This window comes from Sceloporus undulatus, chromosome 1, assembly GCF_019175285.1.
Source record: "Sceloporus undulatus isolate JIND9_A2432 ecotype Alabama chromosome 1, SceUnd_v1.1, whole genome shotgun sequence".
Lineage (NCBI taxonomy): Eukaryota > Metazoa > Chordata > Lepidosauria > Squamata > Phrynosomatidae > Sceloporus > Sceloporus undulatus.
The window spans coordinates 82439687-82460676 of NC_056522.1; the positions used below are offsets into that span (position 1 = coordinate 82439687).

General features: G+C 39.5%; 1 protein-coding gene across 2 annotated transcripts in view; it reads left to right on the plus strand.

Annotated features, from left to right (window-relative positions):
• Positions 1–20990, plus strand: part of TFB1M (transcription factor B1, mitochondrial) — a 37317-nt gene that overhangs the window by 1993 nt on the left and 14334 nt on the right. The window contains exons 2-6 of one of the 2 annotated variants that reach the window (XM_042473334.1): positions 1256–1424; positions 6953–7104; positions 8787–8895; positions 10468–10619; positions 15771–15890. In XM_042473334.1, the coding sequence (XP_042329268.1) occupies positions 1292–1424; positions 6953–7104; positions 8787–8895; positions 10468–10619; positions 15771–15890 (666 nt within the window). In that variant the 5' untranslated portion in view covers positions 1256–1291. The remainder of the gene's footprint in view (positions 1–1255; positions 1425–6952; positions 7105–8786; positions 8896–10467; positions 10620–15770; positions 15891–20990) is intronic. The other variant, XM_042473344.1, reaches the window with a different exon arrangement.

A 20990-nucleotide genomic window follows, 5' to 3' on the forward strand; every position in this document is an offset into this window, starting at 1 on the left:
CCCCCCCCTTCCCAAAATCCTGGCTACGTCCCTGCACTGGATTTGGTTCTAGGACCTCCCATGGATACCAAAATCCATGGAAACTCAAGTTCCATTCAATACAGTGTCATAGTAAGATGGTATCCCTTGTATAAAATGGCAAAATCAAGGTTTTGCTTTTTGGAATGTATATATTTAAAAAATATTTTCAAACTGTGGATGCTTGAATCCGTGGATAAAAAATCCGTGGATAAAGAGGGCTGAGTGTGCTAATAAGGGTCAGGGTTGACTTCTCTGTTTTTATGAAACTCCCTACTTAGTTTCTTAGGCCTGTTACAGACTGCCAAAATAAAGCTGTTTCGAATCTCTTTGGAGGTATATTATTTAAATGATGCATGGGTCCTAAGAGTCCGGAGGTCGCGCCAAAGCCACACTCCATTCCTAAGCACTGGAGTGCAGCTTTGGTGCAGCTTCCGGATTCTTAGGATGCATGCATCATTTAAACAGCATACCTACAAAGAGACCCGAAGCAGCTTTATTTTGGCAGTCTGTAACAGGCCTTAGTTTCTTTTTTAGCATGCATCAACATTCCTGAGTCCCCTTTAAGCAAATGATTATCGGTAACTGGCAATGAGATTCAGACACACTTACTTTCTCCAGCAACTTGGCCTCATCTTTTCTCAAAGGGCCTGCTTGCCTGTCAAATACTGGATTTTTGGCACCTTAATGAATCCAAATAAAAGGACATACATTCTAGCCCTCAAATAGTGGGCATCCCTTTTACTAAGGGACATCCGCCATCTGTATAAAGGATAAGCTTTCTAGCCTTCAAATAAAGTGCTTCTCTTATTTATGTCCCTGAAATAAGAGACATCTGGCAACTTACGTCACATACTTTTGAACACTGTACATATAGTAAGTTATTTAGGGAGTGACTTAAAAACAAGCCACTTCTGGTGAACAAACTGGACATGCAAATATCTGAACAATGCTGTTGCTTCCTCCTTTGAAATTACATCCATGAGCAAGTGTGGTATAATGGTCTGAGGACTGGACTACAACTTTGGAGACCAAGGTTCAAACGCCGGCTTTGTGTCCTTGGCTAAGTCACATACTCCTCAGCTTCAGAAAATCCCATGACAAGGTTGCCCTAGTGAAATGACTTGAAAGTACAGAACAGCAATATGTAATTATGCATACAGTTCCCAAGCCCTGTTTTTGTATTTGTAAAATATCTGAATATAGAAATCTGTTCTAATATATTGCTTTATTTCAGGTATTTTGTAACTGGGAAGAATTTAAATTTTCATCCATGGCTGCATCAAGAGGAGTGGCTTCGTTCCGTCTGCCACCTCTTCCGACAATTGGAGAGATTATTAAATTATTTAAACTCCGAGCTGAAAAACAGCTGTCCCAGAACTTTCTTCTGGATTTGAGACTTACAGGTTAGCTTTTGTAAGACCGCCTGTAGTTCCTTATGTATTTGGGAACAAAAACTTTGAGCTATAGAGCAGGACCACCACATATGAAGAAAAGTTCCCTTCTCTTTTTTACACTTCCAGCACTGATTTTGATTATTTTGGTTTATTTTTGCCAATTGAGCCGGTGTAAAATGCCATCTATGCTGCATCTTATATACATTTCCTCTCATGTTGTAATTCAGCATAAGTTTTATTTTCTTCTTCCAGATCCCTTCCCATTCTTCCATATGGATTGTTTCTCCCAAATCCAGAGTTGGGGCATTGTCTCCACATGATGCATGCCCCAACTCCTCCCCCAGGGGTGTGTGATGCCATGCGCCGCTCCACATGGCATGCAGCATCACGGTGCTCCTCTGGTGCTGCGTCTACATGATGCAGCTCCAACGGAGAGCCTTAAAGCCATGGCTATTGCATCCTTTCCAGAGCAAAAAGCGGCTCCTTTTTGCACCCTGGAAAGGCCAGATCGGGACTGTGGCGTGCACTTGCCACAGCCTCGATCCGGCTCAGCTGGAGGCGGCTGCAGGCTGCCCCTTAGGGATGGTCTGCACAGCCTCTGAGTTGACTAGAAGCAAACAAGACAAATGCTTATGTTGTGTAATTCATGCTGGAATAGTACTGTTACTTGCATTGAATTTGACTCTTTGGCACTCTTTCACAAAAAAAATAACTATTTAAAAATTAACCCACTATTCTAACTTTCTTAGACTTTGATTATTTTTCAACTCAGTACTGGAAATCCTTTAAATGTTAGTACTAGAGCTTGCAAAATTACTTTTAGAATTTTTTAAAAAAATAATCGTAGTTAGAAAATAACCTCTGAGTTTAGTTACTTTTCAAAAATTCAAACTGTAATAGCATCTATGTACTTCCCAGTTTCTCACAAATAATTACTTTTATGTAACTTTGCAATGAGAGCCAATGTGGTATAGCGGTTTGTGTATTGGGCTACAACTCTGGAGACCAAGATTTGATTCCCAGCTCAGCCATGAAACCCACTGGGTGACCTTGGGCAAGTTACATGCTTTCAGCCTCAGGAAGTCAATGGCAAACCTCCTCCAAACAAATCTTGTCACTGAAACCCCATAATAGGTTTGCTATAGGATCGCCATAAGTCATAAATGATTAGAAGGCACAGAACAACAACAAAAAACTTTGAAATAATCTGTATGCTAGAAGCCAGTGGCTTGTTGTACAAAGCACAACTAAGTAGAGTACGATAGCATTAAAAATGCTGCCATTTGGCTGTTGCCGTGCTAGGGTTAGGGACCGTGCGGTTGGTGCATGGTCACTAACCCTAGAATTGGCGGCGGCAGGGCACTTCGGGACCGTCTGTCCCGCGCCATAGTTTAGGAAAGAGCATTTAGAATATTCAGCCAGAGAGCTCTTAAGCCTCACTGAACTACAAATCCCAAAATGCAACAGCAGGCAGGCACAGTATTTAAAGCGACCTAGTCCCATTTTAAGACTATAAAGGAGGACGAGGAAGAGCAGCATGGACAGACTTCAGGGACAGAGCAGGGAAGCCTGAATGTTCCACCAGAGGGAACAGTCGCTGCTAAGCTTCAGAGCAGGCGTGTGGTCGTACTGGGGGACTCCTTGCTGAGGGGTATAGAAGCAGTGATTTCTAGGCCTCACAAGATGTCTCGAGAGATGTGTTGTCTCCCTGGGGCAAAGATCCGTGATGAGACAGATAGGCTGACAAGACTGGTCAAATCTACTGACCAATACCCCTTCCTTTTGGTCCACGTGAGAACCAATGATACTGCAAGACACAGCCTTCAGAACATCAGAAGGGATTATGAGGCTCTTGGTAGGAGGCTGAAAGAAATGGATGCACAAGTTGTCATCTTGTTTCTTCTGCCAGTTGAAGGGCATGGTCCAAGAAGGGAGAGGAAAATAGCAGATGTAAACAACTGGCTCCACAGGTGGTGCCACAGCTGTCATCTCAAATAGTTGCGATGGCCAGGAGTGCTTGGTACGAACTTTGGTTTATATGCCAACAGCACCCCTACCTGGACCAAAGGGACCTTGAAGCAGTAGTGCATGCTCTGGTAATCTCTCGTCTTGATTTCTGTATTGCGCTCTACATGGGGCTACCCTTGTACCAAGTTCGGAAGCTTCACATGGTGCAAAACGCGGCAGCCAGATTGGTCACCGATTCTTCAAGGTTTGACCATGTAACACCATCTTCACTGGCTGCCGATCTGCTTCCGGGCACAATACAAGGTGTTGGTTATTACCTTTTAAGCCCTACATGGCTTGGGCCTGAGTTACTTACAGGAACGCCTACATAATCCACCCCCCACTCTCAGAATATCAGGGAAGAACTTACTGGATTCAGAAACAACCAGACTTGCTTCAACTTCCCTAAGAACTTTCACTGTAGCTGCTCCTAGATTATGGAACAGTCTCCCAGAATAGATCCGTCTTACTACCTCCTTGGAGACTCAGGAGGGCAGTTAAGACGGATCTCTTCCGACGAGCATACCCACTTGACTCTGTATGAGATACATGGAGCCTTGTTTGATTAGGATTGGAATACCTTACTCCCACTGTTGCCTTCGATAATTGTTTTTTAATTATTAAACTGTTTAATTATTATATGTTTTTATATTTCATTGACCAGATCTGTAATCGTATATTTATACTAGGCTGTAATCCCACCTCAATCCACCCAGGAGAGATGGGAAAATATAAATTAAATGTTTATTTATTTATTATTATTACATTAACAGTCAGAAGTGCCACAGCTCTGCCCATTGGCCACCAGCTGATCTTTAACCTTCTCCCACTATCCTCTTCTTTTGGTCTTTGTTGCTGACTTTATCATCCATCTACTTTTCTTTTTATGCTTTACTCTCCTCCTGTCCACTGCACTGTCATCTCAACACCCACAGTGGAAATTAAGTTGTAGCGTGAACCAGTATTTCAACCATTTGGCAAGTCCACCGCCACAGTTTAATGAGGCTACATACCTGTAACAAGAAATAACCTGAAGTTATTCATACCACAAAAGGAGTGGTGCCACTCTTGTTAAACTATAGACAATATTGTGTGCTGTCAAATTGTTTCTGACTTATGGCTACCCTAAGGTGACCCCATCACAGGGTTTTCTGGAGCTGAGAGTGTGTGACCTGCCCAAGGCTACCCAATAGGTTTTCATAATGGTGTTATATTATTGAGCGATGATGAAGCAACTATAAGTAGCTTTCTTTGGAACAATTAGTTCCAGTCTCGAGACTACTGAATCATTGATTGTAACAGAATAACTAGCCAAAGGTGTAAGATCAGAGGAAGAACACAACTGAAGCTGTTTACTATATTATCTGCCTGGCTGGTGGCAGTACATTGTTTTAATTTTGTATGGAATGTATACTTATGCAATTGTACTGATGCAGCCATGATGCAAGGAAATTGGAAAGAAGAAAAGGGCAAGTTAGGCAGGCACCAGCTCATTTTTGGCAGGGAAGGGATATGTTGACAGCTGCAAACTTCAGTGCTGGGAGTATGTCTTTTCTGTCCAGCCCTTTTTTTAATATTAAAAATATGATTAAATTGGCCACTTTGAAAGAAAATCAGCTATAGGACCCTAATCTTCAATGCTTATCTAGTCTGGTTGAGAGCCCTGTACCCGTTTCCTGCTGAAAATCCCTACCTGCCTCCACCTACACTATTTGTTCTCTCTTTGCTGTTTACAGCAAATACTGCCATAGGAGGCAAAGGGCAGCCAAAGAGACATTTTTTTAAATCAGGAAATGGGTCTGTAACTCATTTGGATTTGGAACACTGCTTTTGACTGCAATTTCTCAACAACAACAAAAAGTAGTTAAGCATTATTTTCAAAACACATGTTCTTGAAGCACTGGTTCATTGCAATGTGAATACAGTCGGCCCTTCTTATACACGGATTTTTTATACACGGATTTAAGCATACACGGTTTGAAAATGTTCCAAAAAAGTATAAATTTACCTTGATGTTCCATTTTTTATTAAGGACACCATTTTGCTATGTCATTATACTTAATGGGACTTGAGCATACACGGATTTTGTTATACACGGGGGATCTTGGAACCAAACCCCAGCGTATAACAAGGATCCACTGTATTTTAAGTAACCAGCCATAATTTACTTCTACAAATAATATCAAATACTTCATCAAATACAAATGTACTGCTATGACCATGGAGGGAGATAAAAACAGGCATACCCAGTTCCATCGTGCCAAGGCCCAGCACTTGAGGAAAGACCTTCCGTCCATCCCAGTTGCCACTGCTGTGACTGCAGAAGACAAGGAGAGAAGGCAGTATCCCCTGGACTTAATCTTCTCCCCATTCCCATTCCCTTTTGTGTCATGTCTTATTTAGAATATAAGCCTCAAGGCAAGGAGCTGTCAAAATAACAATTTGTAAGCTTCCCCGGCAGCCATTTTGGCTGAAAACGAGTAGAAGTACTCTGAATAAATACTGATTATTTCCCCTAGTACACTGTTACGTGAGATAGCATTATTGCAGATGTTGGGGTTTGAGAACATGAGCTCCAGTATGCAAAACCTAAAGTGTGACAGTTTTCATAATTCTTGGGTTTTGATATTTAAACAGCTGCTCATTGTGTATTGCTTTTTTCTCCCTCTACCTAACTCTTGTAGTATTTATTTTTTACTAAGCTAATGAATATGGAAAAAAGCTGTGCCTAGACATCTAATACATCCTTGTTTCATCTTAATTCTCTTCCCTCAGAATATTAATTTTAATGGGTTCATATCAGTATTTATTTATTTTTCTGGTACAGAAGCTAGTTGGCTGTTCTGGCAATCAATATATTTTTTTAAAACAGACTGCAAAAGCAAAGTCACTATTAATATGGTTTTTAAAAAAGGGGGTGAAAGGGTTTATGCCTTTTAAATATTCCCCTAAGGCATAGGCATTACTGCAAATGAACAAGAGAATTCTAACACTCTGTCTCCTTGTTTATATATTAAACACAGTGTAGTTCAGTCTGCACAAAGAAAGACAAGTAGGTACAAGTCTTTGACTATTCTGTTCCATAAATTTTCCAGGTTTTTAATTTGTGATGCTTTTTCATGTCTGGTTTTTAATTAAGTTGTTATTGGTTGAATTGGAGGCATAGGTCCAAAACATACTGCAGAAATAATCCATTTTGAGACTGTTTTGACTGCCCTGGCTCAGTGCCAGGGAATTCTGGGAACTGTAGTTCTATGAGATATTTAGCCTTCTCTACCAGAGAGCTCTGCTTCAACAATAAATTACAGTTCCCAGGATTCCCTAGCACTGAGCCAGGGCAGTTAAAGCAGTCTGAAACTAGATTATTTCTGCAGTGTGTTTTGGACCATAGTTACACACTGATTTAGATGCACATATGTTGATTTCAGTGGGACTTATTTCTAGGTTAGCTTGTACAGGATTGTGAGTTTAATGAACTTTATGCAGAAGGTGAAGAAGAAAAGCTATGGCTATGTATCCTTTTCTTTCAGATAAGATAGTGAGAAGTGCTGGCAGCCTGAAAGATGCATATGTGTGTGAGGTGGGCCCTGGTCCAGGCGGAATCACGAGAGCCATTTTGAATGCTGGTGTTGCAGAACTTCTGTTAGTTGAAAAAGATCCTCGTTTTATTCCTGGACTCCAGGTATCCAATAATACCTCACAATCGCCTTCTGATAAATGACAGTGTTACAAGTTAAATTGTTTATATGTATCCCTTTAATATCTACATTTCTAACATTATAGCATTTATATGCATTTCAGTTATTATGTTCCAAGTCAGTTGTAATCCTGTTTACTCAAAAATGAGTCCCAGTAGTTTTAGTAGACAACACTTAGTAAATATTTTTTTTTGGGTCTACCCTTAATCAAAAATATTGAACACTTTATTTATTTGTGCTCTCTGTGTAATCCTTTGAATACCATCTGCCTTGTTATGAGAGAGATGTCTACAGTGAGCCCTTGGTATGTGCTGTGGTTTTGTCCCAGAACCCCCATGGATACCAAAATCCATGGATGCTCAAATTCCCTTGTATACATTGGTGTAGAAAATGGTGTCCCTTATATAAAATGGTAAAATCTAATCCTTTAGGCAGTAGAGCACAATCTTGTACCAACCTGCTTCATCTAACCTCTCACTACATTTGCATTTGCTGTGAGCAATGAACAGTTATTCCTTCTATTCAGCTAACTGAATAGAACCTGGCCATGTAATGCTCCCCCCCACAGACATATATAAGCTATGACTCTGCCCACTGTTATTTTATTATCGTATTATTGTTTTTAGATTTTATAGTTTGTATATTTAATGGATAGAATTGTTTAATCCTTTTTTAAGGGGGGGAATTGGATATATTGTATTTTTTAAAGGTTGTACGCCGCTTTGATTGTGGTAACTTTAATATAAATTAAAGTTTTATTATTTATTTATAACTAACTCCACTGAAATCCATTTCAGTGTGAATTTTACTTGAGATGAAGTCCTGTTGAACTCAATGGGCTAACCTTTGGGCAAAGATACATTGGGTTGTGCTGTTTTAAAACTTGCATATATTTAGTTGTGCCATCCAGGAATGACTGAGCACTAGAAGAATCAAGAATATGTATCATTAAGAGTGATGGTATTCTAACCAGAAAAGCGGGGGGGGGGGGATGAATAATCATGGCTTTCATGTTTGAATATCAGTGTGAGTGAAGGCCCCAGACAAACACACAGTTTTACACTTGAAATGGGAGAATGAGTCAGCCTTTGGTTTGAGCAACAAGCTTTCATGACTGCAGTTACCATGCTTATGTTACATGCTACAGTATTTTCTAGTAGTTGGCATTTCCGACTGTTGAATGAGAATAAATAGTATTTAGTGTTTGTTATGAAATTTGAAGAGCTATTCAGTATTATCTACAACAGAGCAAAAAAGGATTTCAAAATTCAAATTCTCTTGATTTTGTCAAATTATTTAAAAAATAAAATACAAACTGCCTTTTTGCTTTGCAGTCTTTGGGCAGCTTCTCTAGTGCAGATTCCAGATAAGTCCATTCTTAATGATAAGTTAAATACTTTTCATTAATTTGGATCAAACATTTTTCTGATATAGTGGTAGTAGTATTTTTGTTGTTATTGAAATGAATTTTTATTTAATATGCCGTTTCCTTTTTGAAAACCTGGGCTCAGAGTGGCTTACAAATTAAAATAAACAAAATGTAGTTAAATTACAGAAAAAATATCATGAAAATTTAATTAAACTCTTAGTAACATTGAAACATATTTATATTATGTTTTATTTATCTAAAAAATACTTTTCCCTCTTTTTTTTTTGAAAATAATAGATGCTGTCAGATGCAGCTCCGGGGAAAGTTCGCATTGTTCATGGAGATATTTTAACGTATCAGTTGGATAAAACATTTCCAAAGCACCTTGAGAAGAACTGGGGAGATGGTCAGTGTGCTAGAATTACAGTTGTTCAAACAAACCTTTTGATCATAGCATTCCTGGTTCCCCCCTTCCCCTGCCCTAGTCCTTTTTATGGGAAGGGATGTTTTGTGTGTGCTGAACACTATGGTGAACTAGAGAAGATTTTTTAAAACTTATTTTAATGATGTTGATGGTTGTGGGGTTTTTTTTGGGGGGGGGTTGTTTTGCTTTCATTTTTGTTATGCTTAGGGTTTTTGTGTTTTTGTTGATTTGTTTGTTTCATTTGCTTTTTGTCTGTTTTTAGCAAACTGACACTAAACCAAAGAGGCAATTATAAATGTTAGTTACAAAATCATAAAGTTAAAAAACATTAATTTCCCCCCAAAACATGAGAGAACACTTCTCTAGAAATCTCTGGGTCCTTCAGGGCAACTCTTTGGTCAACATCTGCCCTGAGGTTGACCATAGAATTGCACTGGAGGACTTACAAATGCCTAGGCAAGTGTTCTCTTTAGGAACCTCTAGGTCCTTCACTGTGACTTTTGGCAGACGTTGACCAAGAGAGTCATGGTGAAGGACCTAGAGATTCCTAGAGATAACATATCAATCAAATCCCTGAATAATCAAATCAGTAAAAGTGAAAGCCACAAATGTGGAGGGATGACTGTAGTCCCTCCCCCTAGCAACCTGGGAATGCCCTCAATCCAGTTTCAGCATTTCCAGAAATTTTACATCTCTAATTTTTTCCTGTTTTCAACTAGAGATCTATTTGTTTTTCTAGTGTTTTTCCTGATTATTTTTATTTTGTTATTATTAACATTGTCAGTTACCCCATATCTTTTGAAACAGATAATTTTATTGCTTTTGTTACTTTTTATTTTTTCAATTATTTTTAGAACTATTTTATTGTATCTGTTTTTTATTTTTAAATTGAATAGAGGTGTAAAAGATTTCTTAAGTAATACTTTTTGAGAAGAAAGTAAAAAACTCTATTTCAGTCATTTTGTTCTCTAGAAACAAATAAGAATAATAATGGATCTGATTTTGTAGCCATAAATCATAATAAATAATTTTAATAGCATCTTTGGGATTTTCTAGGACTCTAGTGCAGTATGTATATATGAGGTAGGGATGGAGTAATTGATCCCATTAAGTTTGGAGAGTATACATGAAGTATAGCAGATTGAAAGCAAATCTGGGTTGGACTGACCCCACCACAATGGGCCCTTGGATTGATTCCAAGAGCCCCCCCCCCCGCCCCCGTGGATACCCAAATCTGCATATGCTCAAATCCTGTTATACACAACAGTGTAGTAAAAATGTGTGCTTTATAGAAAATGGCAACCTCAAGAGTTGCTTTTCAGAATTATTGTTATTTTTTTTTAATATTTTCAAGCCATGGATGGTTTAATATGTGGATACAGAGTATGTGGATAAAGAGGGCAGACTGTACTATGCATTTCTTTTATGCATAGTATATTATGTCATAATCAAATGACAACGAATGACTCATGCATGCTTTGTGTATAATAAAAATGTGTGTTCTTATCATAGAGAGTTGCTTATTTTAGATTATTACTTTTTGTTTCCTTATAGATCCACCCGATATACATATTATTGGAAATTTGCCTTTTAGTGTCTCAACTCCTCTAATAATCAAGTGGCTTGAGAATATATCGAGAAGAGATGGACCTTTTCGTTATGGTAGAATACAGATGACTCTGACATTTCAGAAGGAAGTTGGAGAGGTAGACTTGCCTATTGCCCAATTTAAAATGGTTCAGACATAAAAAGCTAAAATATATAAATGAGTAAATTTTATATGAGACTTTACTTCCGTGTTATTGGGCCTTTAGTATACTGTAAATGTTGGTGTGTTGCACTCTCCAGTGTTAGCATGTCTATTTAGTTATCTCAAAATCTGTGGTGAATAATGTTTCCTATCCAGATTTATCCTGCATGTTTGTCTGCACGTTTCATGTTTGTCTGTTTTGTCCCTACATTTTGCTGATATTGGGATCAAAATACATACATGGAACTATTGCCACTTTTATTGACAATATTATACTAAGGGTAATCCATTTCTGATTCCCTCAGTAGCATTTTAACAAGACGTTGACAAAAACCAAAGTGACATCTGTCAAACACTGCAAAGCTTCCACTTTAACTGTCATGGCTGTATCCTGTGGGATTCTGGGCTTTGTAGCTTGGTGCTGCTTAGAGTTCCCTGCTAGAAAGTTCTGCTCTCTTCCTCTCCAACACTAGTGTTTTCTAGCAGAGATTTCTAAATCCATCTCCAAACTAAAAGTCCCATAATTCCTTATGATGAATGACAATTAAAGTTATATCAAACCACTGCTATAAATGTGCAATGTGGATACAACCTGTGAGTGTCAGAATATGACAGTGAATCTGTTCACATGCTTTGGGTGCTGGAAAGGTGAAGATCACCCTTAGGTTCCCAGGGTGCATTTCTATTGGGGAAAAAGGTACCCTCTAAAAGTAACATGGGCAAGAAATTGATCCCTGGGATTGGAATGCTCCGTCGTGCATCTCTGTTTTATTGTGTTTCTTTCATCCAGTCACATGTGTGCATACATCTGCAAATGGAGGAATACCACTCAACTTTGCTCAGTTGGACATTTTTCAAGAGCAGGACTCTGCAGTCTAGAGTTTTTCTGTGTAGAGTATCCATCATGCTCTATTCCAGGATTTCCTCTGCCACCAAACAGTACTTTCTAGTTGATGTAGTACATCAGCAAAGAGGTGTAACATTCTTGTGACCTTTGGGGAAGAGCTTTCTCCCCACCCCACCACCCTCCCAGGCTGGTGAGGACACAGGAGAGAGCCTCATTCTTGTGACCTTTGGGGAAGGGCTTTCTCTCCACCCCATCACCCTCCCAGGCTGGTGAGGACACAGGAGAGAACCTTCTCTTTGGCACTTCCTCCTGAAGATGGTTTGATCTGCCCCTTTTCTGTTGTCCTTTCACCAGCAGGCAAATACACAGGCCAGTAATGTGCAATTGGTGTGGTATTCTGTAGCATGCAATGTTTTTAAAGTGTTTTAATTGTTTTAATTTTTACTATTTTAAAAGTAGTGCTTAATTGAATATATTTTTTAAAAACTTTTCGACACCATGTTGTTTTTGATGTTCTAATTTATATTGTGAGCCCCATTCAGGAGAAAAGCAGGATAAAAATAAAATAATGAATGAATAAATAAACTCTGCCAGCATACTTTCCCCTCCGTTCACGGAACAATGGATGCAAGCTACAGGAAAAGAGATTCCACCTCAATATTAGGAAGAACTTCCTGACAGTAAGGGCTGTTCAACAGTGGAACACACCTCTTCCTCGGAGTGTAGTGGAGTCTCCTTCCTTAGAGGTCTTTAAGCAGAGGCTAGATAGCTATCTGTCGGGGATGCTTTGATTTGGATTTCCTGCATGGCAGGGGGTTGGATTGGATGGCCCGTGCGGTCTCTTCCAACTCTATGATTCTATGATTCCTCTTCTGTCCTAGTGCAAAAGTGATTTTTCTGCTTGAGTGTGCCACCAAACCAGCTGGGAAGCATGTGCAGTTCTGCAGCCAGCCATCCTCTTAGATCTCTAGTGGGTGCACTGGAGCTCTCACAGGGTAATGGCCTCTTCTTTGGCTGAGAAACTGCAACTGCATGTTGTCATCTCCTCGCCACTGATTGCCCTGGCAGCATGCCCCAATGTTTGAAAAGGTTATGTGGGTGGGAGGGAGGCATTGTGCAAGATGGTAGTGAATATTTCCCTGCACAAACACCTAAAAAGCATATTCTCATATATAATGGCAGGTTAAGGCTGTGTATGTCACAAAAGGGTTTCTGAGGCGCGTTACATACCGCCGGATTGCGGCGGTCTGCCACCACCGCCGCTTGCAGCGTCTGGGAGCCACAGCGGCCAAACCGCGTGGGTCCCGGATGCTGCGAGGAAGGAGAGCGGAAATCGTGCTCCTTCCTGGGCCCTAGAAAAGACGTCGCAAGGCACTAGTCGCGCACTCGCGGTATCACTTCCGGGGTGCGACGTCCGGACGCATAGCGTCTGCTACGTCAATATGGCGGCGGCTGTGTGGAAAGGCCGCCGCCATTTGTTACGGACTCTGTCCGTAATAGGAGTAGGGGCGTCTGGAAGAGACGCCCCTTTTTCAAACTGGGATGTCCTGAGGACGTCCCTTATGGCGGTGTGTAACGCGCCAGACTTAGCATTCTGTAGCCACTAACCATGTTACTAATAAGTATTAACCATGTGCTGAAGAGGTATATATAAAACAAAACAAGACTTGTTGTTTTTGTTGTGTGTCTTCAAGACATCCCCAATTTATGGCGACCCTAAGGCAAACATATCATGGGGTTTTAATGGCAAGATTTTGGGGTTTTGCCATTGGCTTCTGAAACTCAGAGAATGTGACTGGCACAAGGTCACCCAGTGTGTTTTCATGGCTGAGTGGAGATTTGAACCCTGGTCTCCAGAGTTGTAGTTCAACACTTACTTACAAGACTACTGTATATATTCAACTATAAGTTGACCTCATGGATAGTCGAGGGTAAAACATAAGAGCATGTAAGAAATGATCTGAAGGATGAAGGAAAACAGTGCTTCTAGGACAGATTACACAGAGTTAAAGTACTGTACTTAAATTGACCTTTGGATAAGTCGACTCAGGTTTTCTGGGTCAGTTTTTTTGAACTAAAATGTCTAGACTTATACATGAGTATATACAGTATTTCAGTAATATTTTGTCCTATATCTGGAAACATTGTGTGAATCTGAAAGTTAAAGATTAGTTTTTAATGTTCTGCTCAAAGTGTAAGGATCATCAGAGCCAACCTTTTAGTCATAAACCAAACCAGACAACCTTTATCAGTTCCTTTAGTCCAAATGGTTCCTGCTGTAAAAGCTTCAGATCAGTTTGCTAAAATAATTGAGAGTGTGAGCTGCTATTTTGAGTTTAGTGATATGGCTAATGGATTATGTTTCATAGCTTAAACCAGTAGAAAATGAAGAAGACCAGTATGTTGTCAACTAGGAGGAAATAGAGTTGAGAACAGAAATGTAGTCTGTGCTTTATATAGCTATTACCAGCTGTAAGTGCCTTCACATTTTCACCCTGTCATGCGACATGAAGATTATAGTGTTTCTGCACGTAATGTAGCTTAAATGAGATGCAGACTAACATGGACAGAAAGTTGCTTTTACTTTTCTGATGAGACTTGAATCAGCACGAAATGTAGTGAGACAAGCGTGATAATAGCATGAACTTGCTTTTGCTAGTTGCTGCTAAGATTTTTCTGATCTCTAAAAGCTTTGCTTCTCATTTTGTTCAATGCATATTTATTCTGCCTCTCCAAGGAGCACAAGCTGACATTCACAATTCCCCCTTTCAGACCCTGATGTCACTTAGACACTTCATGGCTGAGTGGGATTTAAACTTTGGTATTTCTGCCCCAAGTTTACATTTATGTAAACAAAGGCATATGAAATACCCAAGGCCTAGAAGTGATATGGTGCACAAACCTAGCTGTTGGTTCAAATGCCTTAGATTGCATCCACACTGCAGAAATAATCCATTTTGACACCACTTTAATTGCCATTGCTCAGTGCTATGAAATTCTGGGAACTGTGAGACATTTAACATTCTGTTAGGGAGCTGTGGTGACATAACACACTACAGTTCCCAGAATTCCATAGCATTGAGTCAGGGCAGCTAAGGTGGTATCAAACTGGATTTTTTCTGCAGTGTGGATGCAACATTAGTTAACTATATACTTTAGTTATGTTAGTACTAGATTACTGCAGTTCTCTCTGATGTGGGATTGCCTTAGAAAGCTCCCTGAACTGATTACTCAAAAAGTGGCAGTTAAAATGCTGTCTGAATGCAGTTTCCTTACTTGTTTATGGAGTAAATTCAGAATTTTGGTGCTACGTTTTTCTGAACCAGGCCTCCTTCCTCGTGAAGAACATTAATCTACAGAATGCTTCTCTCATTTTTTTAACCTCTGTTTCATGGAAACCCAGGAGGACCTTTTTCTTTTGCCATGCCTTGCCTGCTCCCCAAGGTATATCTGTATATCTGCTTTTATCCTACCTTATAAGCTTTCTTCTGATGTAATAGTAGTTATTATTGTTATTATTTTGAGACAGGCTTTGACCTTAGAGGCCCATGTTTTGCCACCTGGGCTGCTGTACTCCAGCTGATGGGTGGGATGATAAGTTTTTATTGTATTTTATTGCTTCACTTTATTGCAGCAATTTTATTGCTTTTGGTGTGGAACTCGCTTTTTAAAAATACTGTATATTCTAAGTTTGCTTGATCCTTCTTTAGAATTGGTGTCTTTCCTATAGAAAAAAAATAAGGTGGAACTTCTGAATGTATTTCTAAATGGTACTGCCTAGTTTGGGAAATTTAATGAAAAATTTTAAGATATTCTGTCAAAATATCTTTCATTTTGATCTTGATAATTCTAGTAAACATGTTATAGTGATGAATTCATACTTTTAATTCTCTCGTGTACTTCCGTGATAAGAGAGACCTCATTTGGGTTTGGTCTTACTAACTAAAATTTACAATGTCATTTCACAGTGTTTTTTGTTTGCAAAAACATGTGACATTGTGTCACTTGGTGTTCAGCTCATTCTGATCATATTCTTTGTATGAGGTCTCTTAATACTAGTAAAACCCGGATGTATCCATAATGTTTGTACTTGTAAGTGTGATTCATTTTCTTCTCCAACAGGTATTTTGAAAGCCATTTGATTTTTTTTTCTACTAGGAGGTTAATGTAAAATGCTCTGCATTCTTCCTAACTTTTCTAAATCAACACTAGGTTACACCAAATGAGTTCACTTACAAAAACATTTTCTTTCTTCTGTAGAGACTGACAGCTAGTACAGGAACCAGGCAACGAAGCAGACTTTCCATTATGGCTCAGTACCTGTGCAGTGTTCACAAGCGTTTCACCATTCCAGGAAAAGCTTTTGTTCCGAAGCCAGATGTGAGTCTTTTCTTTCTTTTAGGAACTGGAGATTTATCCAATAATTTACAGAGCAAGCAACATGGAAAAAACAGTCTTACTCCAGTATCTGATGATGATGATGATGATGATGATGATGTTGATGTTGATGTTGATGTTGATGATGTTCATCATCATCATCATCGTCGTCACATATTTATACAGTGCCTTCACTGTATGGAGCACTTTACAAGTAAAAGAAGACCAAAACAGCTCCCTGCCATCAGGTTTACATCCAATTAAAACATGAGACAAAAGGAAAAGGGAATGGCAGCTTGGAAGGGGATTAAATCCACCAGATGCAGCCTCTTCATCTCTCCCTTCCAGGCCAGGGCAGCTGGAGCTGGGATGGAGGGAGGGCATTTTGTTAGACTGAGTTACTTTTGACATTCCCTGGAAGGTTGGCATGAAATTGTCAACAGTTGTATGAATTTAGTTTCAGAATTTTTTTAAAAAATGCATTCCTTAATAAAGGAACATTTATTGCTGAAGGAATATTGACTGCTATAAAAAATAGACATGTGAAAAAAGAGAGAGATGTAAATTATACAGTGTAACACTTTAGATGCTAAATTAATAAAATGGAGAAATATTAAGTTGAAATGGTTCTGGGGAAAAAATGTGAATCACTATATTAGTTGGAAGCCGATATTTAGTATGGATTAGTTAGAATTTCAGGTACCAGGTGTGTTATTCAAAATTCCTTCTGTATGATTGTTATAGTTAACTAGAAAACACTAAACGTGCTTGCCTTTCCCCCCTATATTTCAATTCACTTTTATGTGTGACCATGGCCAGCCTAAGTCACCTGATCCTAGGGATATTTCTGAATTCTTAGGTTCTGGAGTAGAGGCCACCTCAAAGGAACACTACATTGTTCAAAACTTCAGCAAAATTGTGACGTGTCATTTTATATTCTTTCTTTATCTTGTTCCCTGTTTATGTAGCTCCTTCATTTTCAAAGTCCAGTAACTGCAGATTGCACTCTGATCTCAGTTGGACAGTAGTTCTGAGATCAGTGCTGCAGCTGATGTAGGAAGCTGTTCTTGGAGCTTGCTTTGGCCCTGTACAGACGGGCCATTTCATACGTACTCCGTACGTACTAGGGCTGCCTGGGGGCATCACACGGGCACCGCCATTTTGATGTAACAGCCACGTCACGTCCAAACGGTGCAGTGCGGCCGTTACGTCATGGCACTGCTGTAGGGCACTTGTGGCGCCCTTTCAGCGGCGCCAGAAGGAGCTCCATTTTGGAGCTCCATTGGCCGTGCGTATCGCTGGCGTGGCCTTTAAACGGCCACACCAGCAGTACAAAGAGAAAGGGGCCAAGCGGCCCCTTTCTCCCTTTCCCAGCCACTGCTGGGGTGTCCTTGAGACATAAAGCCCCAAGGATACCCCTTTCCAGGCCGCAGGGAAGCGACATTTTGCCACTTCCCCGCGGCCTGGAAAAGTGGCCAATCGGGGTTTCTGGGGCTGCCACTGTGGCAGCTGAGGCCCCGATCCGTCCGGGAAAGGGCCTGGTGCAGGCCGCCCCAAAGGGGCGGTCTGTATCTCACCTTTGTCATCAGTTCTCTTACTTTGATCGTACCCTGCATGTCTTAGATACCAGCTGCCCAGCTGTGGCTGTCTCCTGCTCCTTGGGTAAATCATGAATTTCCTGATTGAATGCCATTGTTCAGCCTTGGCCGCAATGTTTTGGGATGTTGGAAGTTGTAGCCCAACATGTAAGAGAGGTATGGAGAAGGCTGCCATATTTAAAGGCAAGGTAATGGATAGATAAATTGATCATTGAACATGACACAGAAATATTTTCACTGACATGTGTATTACATTTGTGTATGGTGTCTGTGAAAGAAAAATTAAATATTCTATAATGTTCATAACTTAACATCTGTTGTATGTGAAAGCTTTTCAAAATGTTTCTGACTTTTGGCAATCCTAAGGTTTTCTTGGCATGAAACAACTTGAAGGTACATAACTGCGATACTTGTAAGTTATATATGTACTCTTTTAAAAGTTTTTTTAAAACCATGTCCTTGTAAGTGGTTCCTCTTTTCTAATTCAATTTTATATGGCCTTCTTTTACACAGGGATTTCTCTGTGTGAGGAAATTTCCCAAGACAAAATTAATTATGTGAAATTCCTGAAACTACAGGTGTTAGTGTTGATCACACACAATATATTTTATAGATAACTGGCACTTTGAGTATTATTGGTAAAATAACAGTCAAATGCCCAGAGAAAGAATGTAAGGTGAAAGCTGCTTTTGCCAATAGATTAATATCCGATTAAACTCAGTTTGGGATCTAATTGCAGGCTTATAGAGATCATAAATCCTAAATGAGAAATATAGATTTGAAAATCATGCTTGGCCCAAGCAGAGGATAAATGAACCAATCATACTATGTTGAGGCAGATATGTGTAATAGTGTAAAAAGATATCCTAATTAGAACAGGGACATATGTTTCCATTATTTAGTTTTTTCTTGAGTCACTGCTGCCAAATTATTTCTGAATTAGAAGTGCCAAGCAGGATTTGAATGTACAGTGGGTCCTTTTATCCACTGGCGTTTGGTTTGAGGATACTTCATGGGTACCAAAATCTGTGAATGTCCCATTATGTACTATAATCAAGCTTTGCTTTTTAAAAATTTATTGGAAGGGGACATTTTTTCTAGGTGTGGATGCAGAATCTGTGAATAAGGAGGGACGACTCTACGTATATACTTATTTTTAACATGCTTTCTAACTTGTAACTAGAGCCGGGTAGTAGAATTGTGGCAGAGTTATCCTGTGGCTTTTATAGATATTATAGCTGTTATTGCCTAAAAGAGGACCAGTGCATTGAATGACAGTTGTTGGAATGTGTGGAGCTCTGAAACTCAATTCTGAAATTCAGTATGGAGCCTTGAACAAGTTATTAGATCTCATCTTATTCTGCCATACAGTGGTGCCTCGGGTTACGAAATTAATTCGTTCCGTGGCACCGTTCGTAACCCGAAAAGCCTTCGTAAGCCGAATTGCCATAGGCGCTAATGGGGAAAAGCCGCGATTCCGTGCGAAAAAGCCGAAAAAAGCACCAAAAGTTTTTTCGTAACCCGAAAAAACATTCGTAACCCGGAACAATGTTTTCCTATGGGATTTTTTCGTATCCCGAAAATTTCGTAACCTGGGTATTTCGTATCCCGAGGTACCACTGTATAGGATTGGGTTGATTGCTTAGGGCTGTAATTGCATAGTAACAGTTTGCTCGCCACTTTAAGTTTCTCCCTGCTTCAAAGAAAATCAAAACCAGAAAATAGGATAGGAATCTGGCCTACCCATCCACCCTGGCTAGTGCTGAGGAATGCTGGGAGCTGTAGTCCAACAACATCTGGAGGGTTGCACAACTCCCACACCTTACATAAAGGTGCCACGCCCCCGGAGCAGCCAGAAGCTGCCCCCGTCTGCCCGTCTGTTTTGGGCCAGAGTTACTTTTTCTGTATACATTGTCCTTTTCCTGTTCTCAGTGTTTATGAATGAGCTAGAGATCTTTTGGAGCTATAACCACTGGACAAATTCTCAGGAGTTCTTGGATCAATTTGTATTCTTCATGGTCACTGTTAGTGGGGCACCTTAGAATGTATTTTGTGTGACATTCAAGCATTCTGTGCACAAGTTTTTTGTGAACTGGATTCTTTTACTTTATCTCATTCCTTAGCTTTGCAGGAAAGGGTAACAGGGAACGAACCAGGTTGATGTTGTCTTGGCTTATTGAGCCATGTTAACTTGTGCTAGTGTTGACCACAACATAATTCATCTGTTTTGACTTGGAGATTACTACAGCAGTGGTTAAAGAGTATTTTGTGTATTGCATTGCTGTGTATATATATCTGGTGCTATCTGTTCAGTGTATATTTCTATTTCTTCGTTGTACTGGATCTGTCCTTGTGTGTGAATGCTGTGGCAGCAATATATGCCTCTAGGGAAGGAACTCACTGCTGTTAATGACGGTTCTCCTTCTCTGTCTCTCTGCATGTGGCTTTTCTTTTACTTTGACATTGCTTTGTTGGCAGCAATTGCTTGTTGTACTGTTTCTGCACTGGATCTTTGTGAATCTGTTGGGATATTTCCACGTTTTAAAAAGTGGAATCTAGTGAGAATTTAGGATTTTTTTTATTCTGTGTTAATACAAGGTTGCCAGATGTCTTCAAAATGATTTGAATTGACTTTCAGTTTTTATCGATTTTAGACTTAACTAGACGTTTCCAATGATAGACTGGCCAATACATAGTAGTCAGGCTGCTAAGAAACATTATCCTTGTTAAGATGCTGGTTATGGTCCCTAAAATTTCCCAGAATATCATCTCTTAATTTTGAGGTCTAATAAGATTATAGGATATTGAAGAATTTTCATAGATTATGATCATATTTATTACACTGATCAATTTCCTTCACTCACTCTCTTGACTAAATTTTCCCAAATAATTGAAGCTACTTTAGAAGAAGATTTAAACTTGCAGTCTCACAAGAAATTATATTCTTCACTGCAGGGTACTTTGCTTGCTTCTGGCTCTCCTTTGTTGGGCAGGATTAAATTCCTTAAATTGGAGGGCAGGGATGAAGAACTGTGACTTTCTGTATGTTTCTGGCCTACAATTCCTATCAGCCCCAGCCTGCAAAGCCAATAATGAAGGATAATGGAAGTTGCAGTTTAATGACATCTGGAGTGCCACAGTTACCACTGCTGTGTTAAGGGTTTGAAATGTGGAATTTCCTGCTATCCTATCTCTTGTCATGTCACAATCACAATAAAATCTCACCTTTAATAGCTATGTTATAACATGACTATTTTTCCTGCTTTAAGGCTCATTGTTTTAATCTGTTTGGTTTCAACTTTGTATTAAAACACTTAAGTTTTGTTCTGTCTATAGCTTGGTGTTGGACATACAGATACTTTAAATTTAACACAGCATTTCTTTATCAAACCTTAAAAAGCTAGTCCTTGGAACAAAATAACTACGGACACATTATTTATACAAGTAAGATCTATAAATTCTACAAAATGAAGTACAACAGTAGCTAAATGACTTTATTATTTGT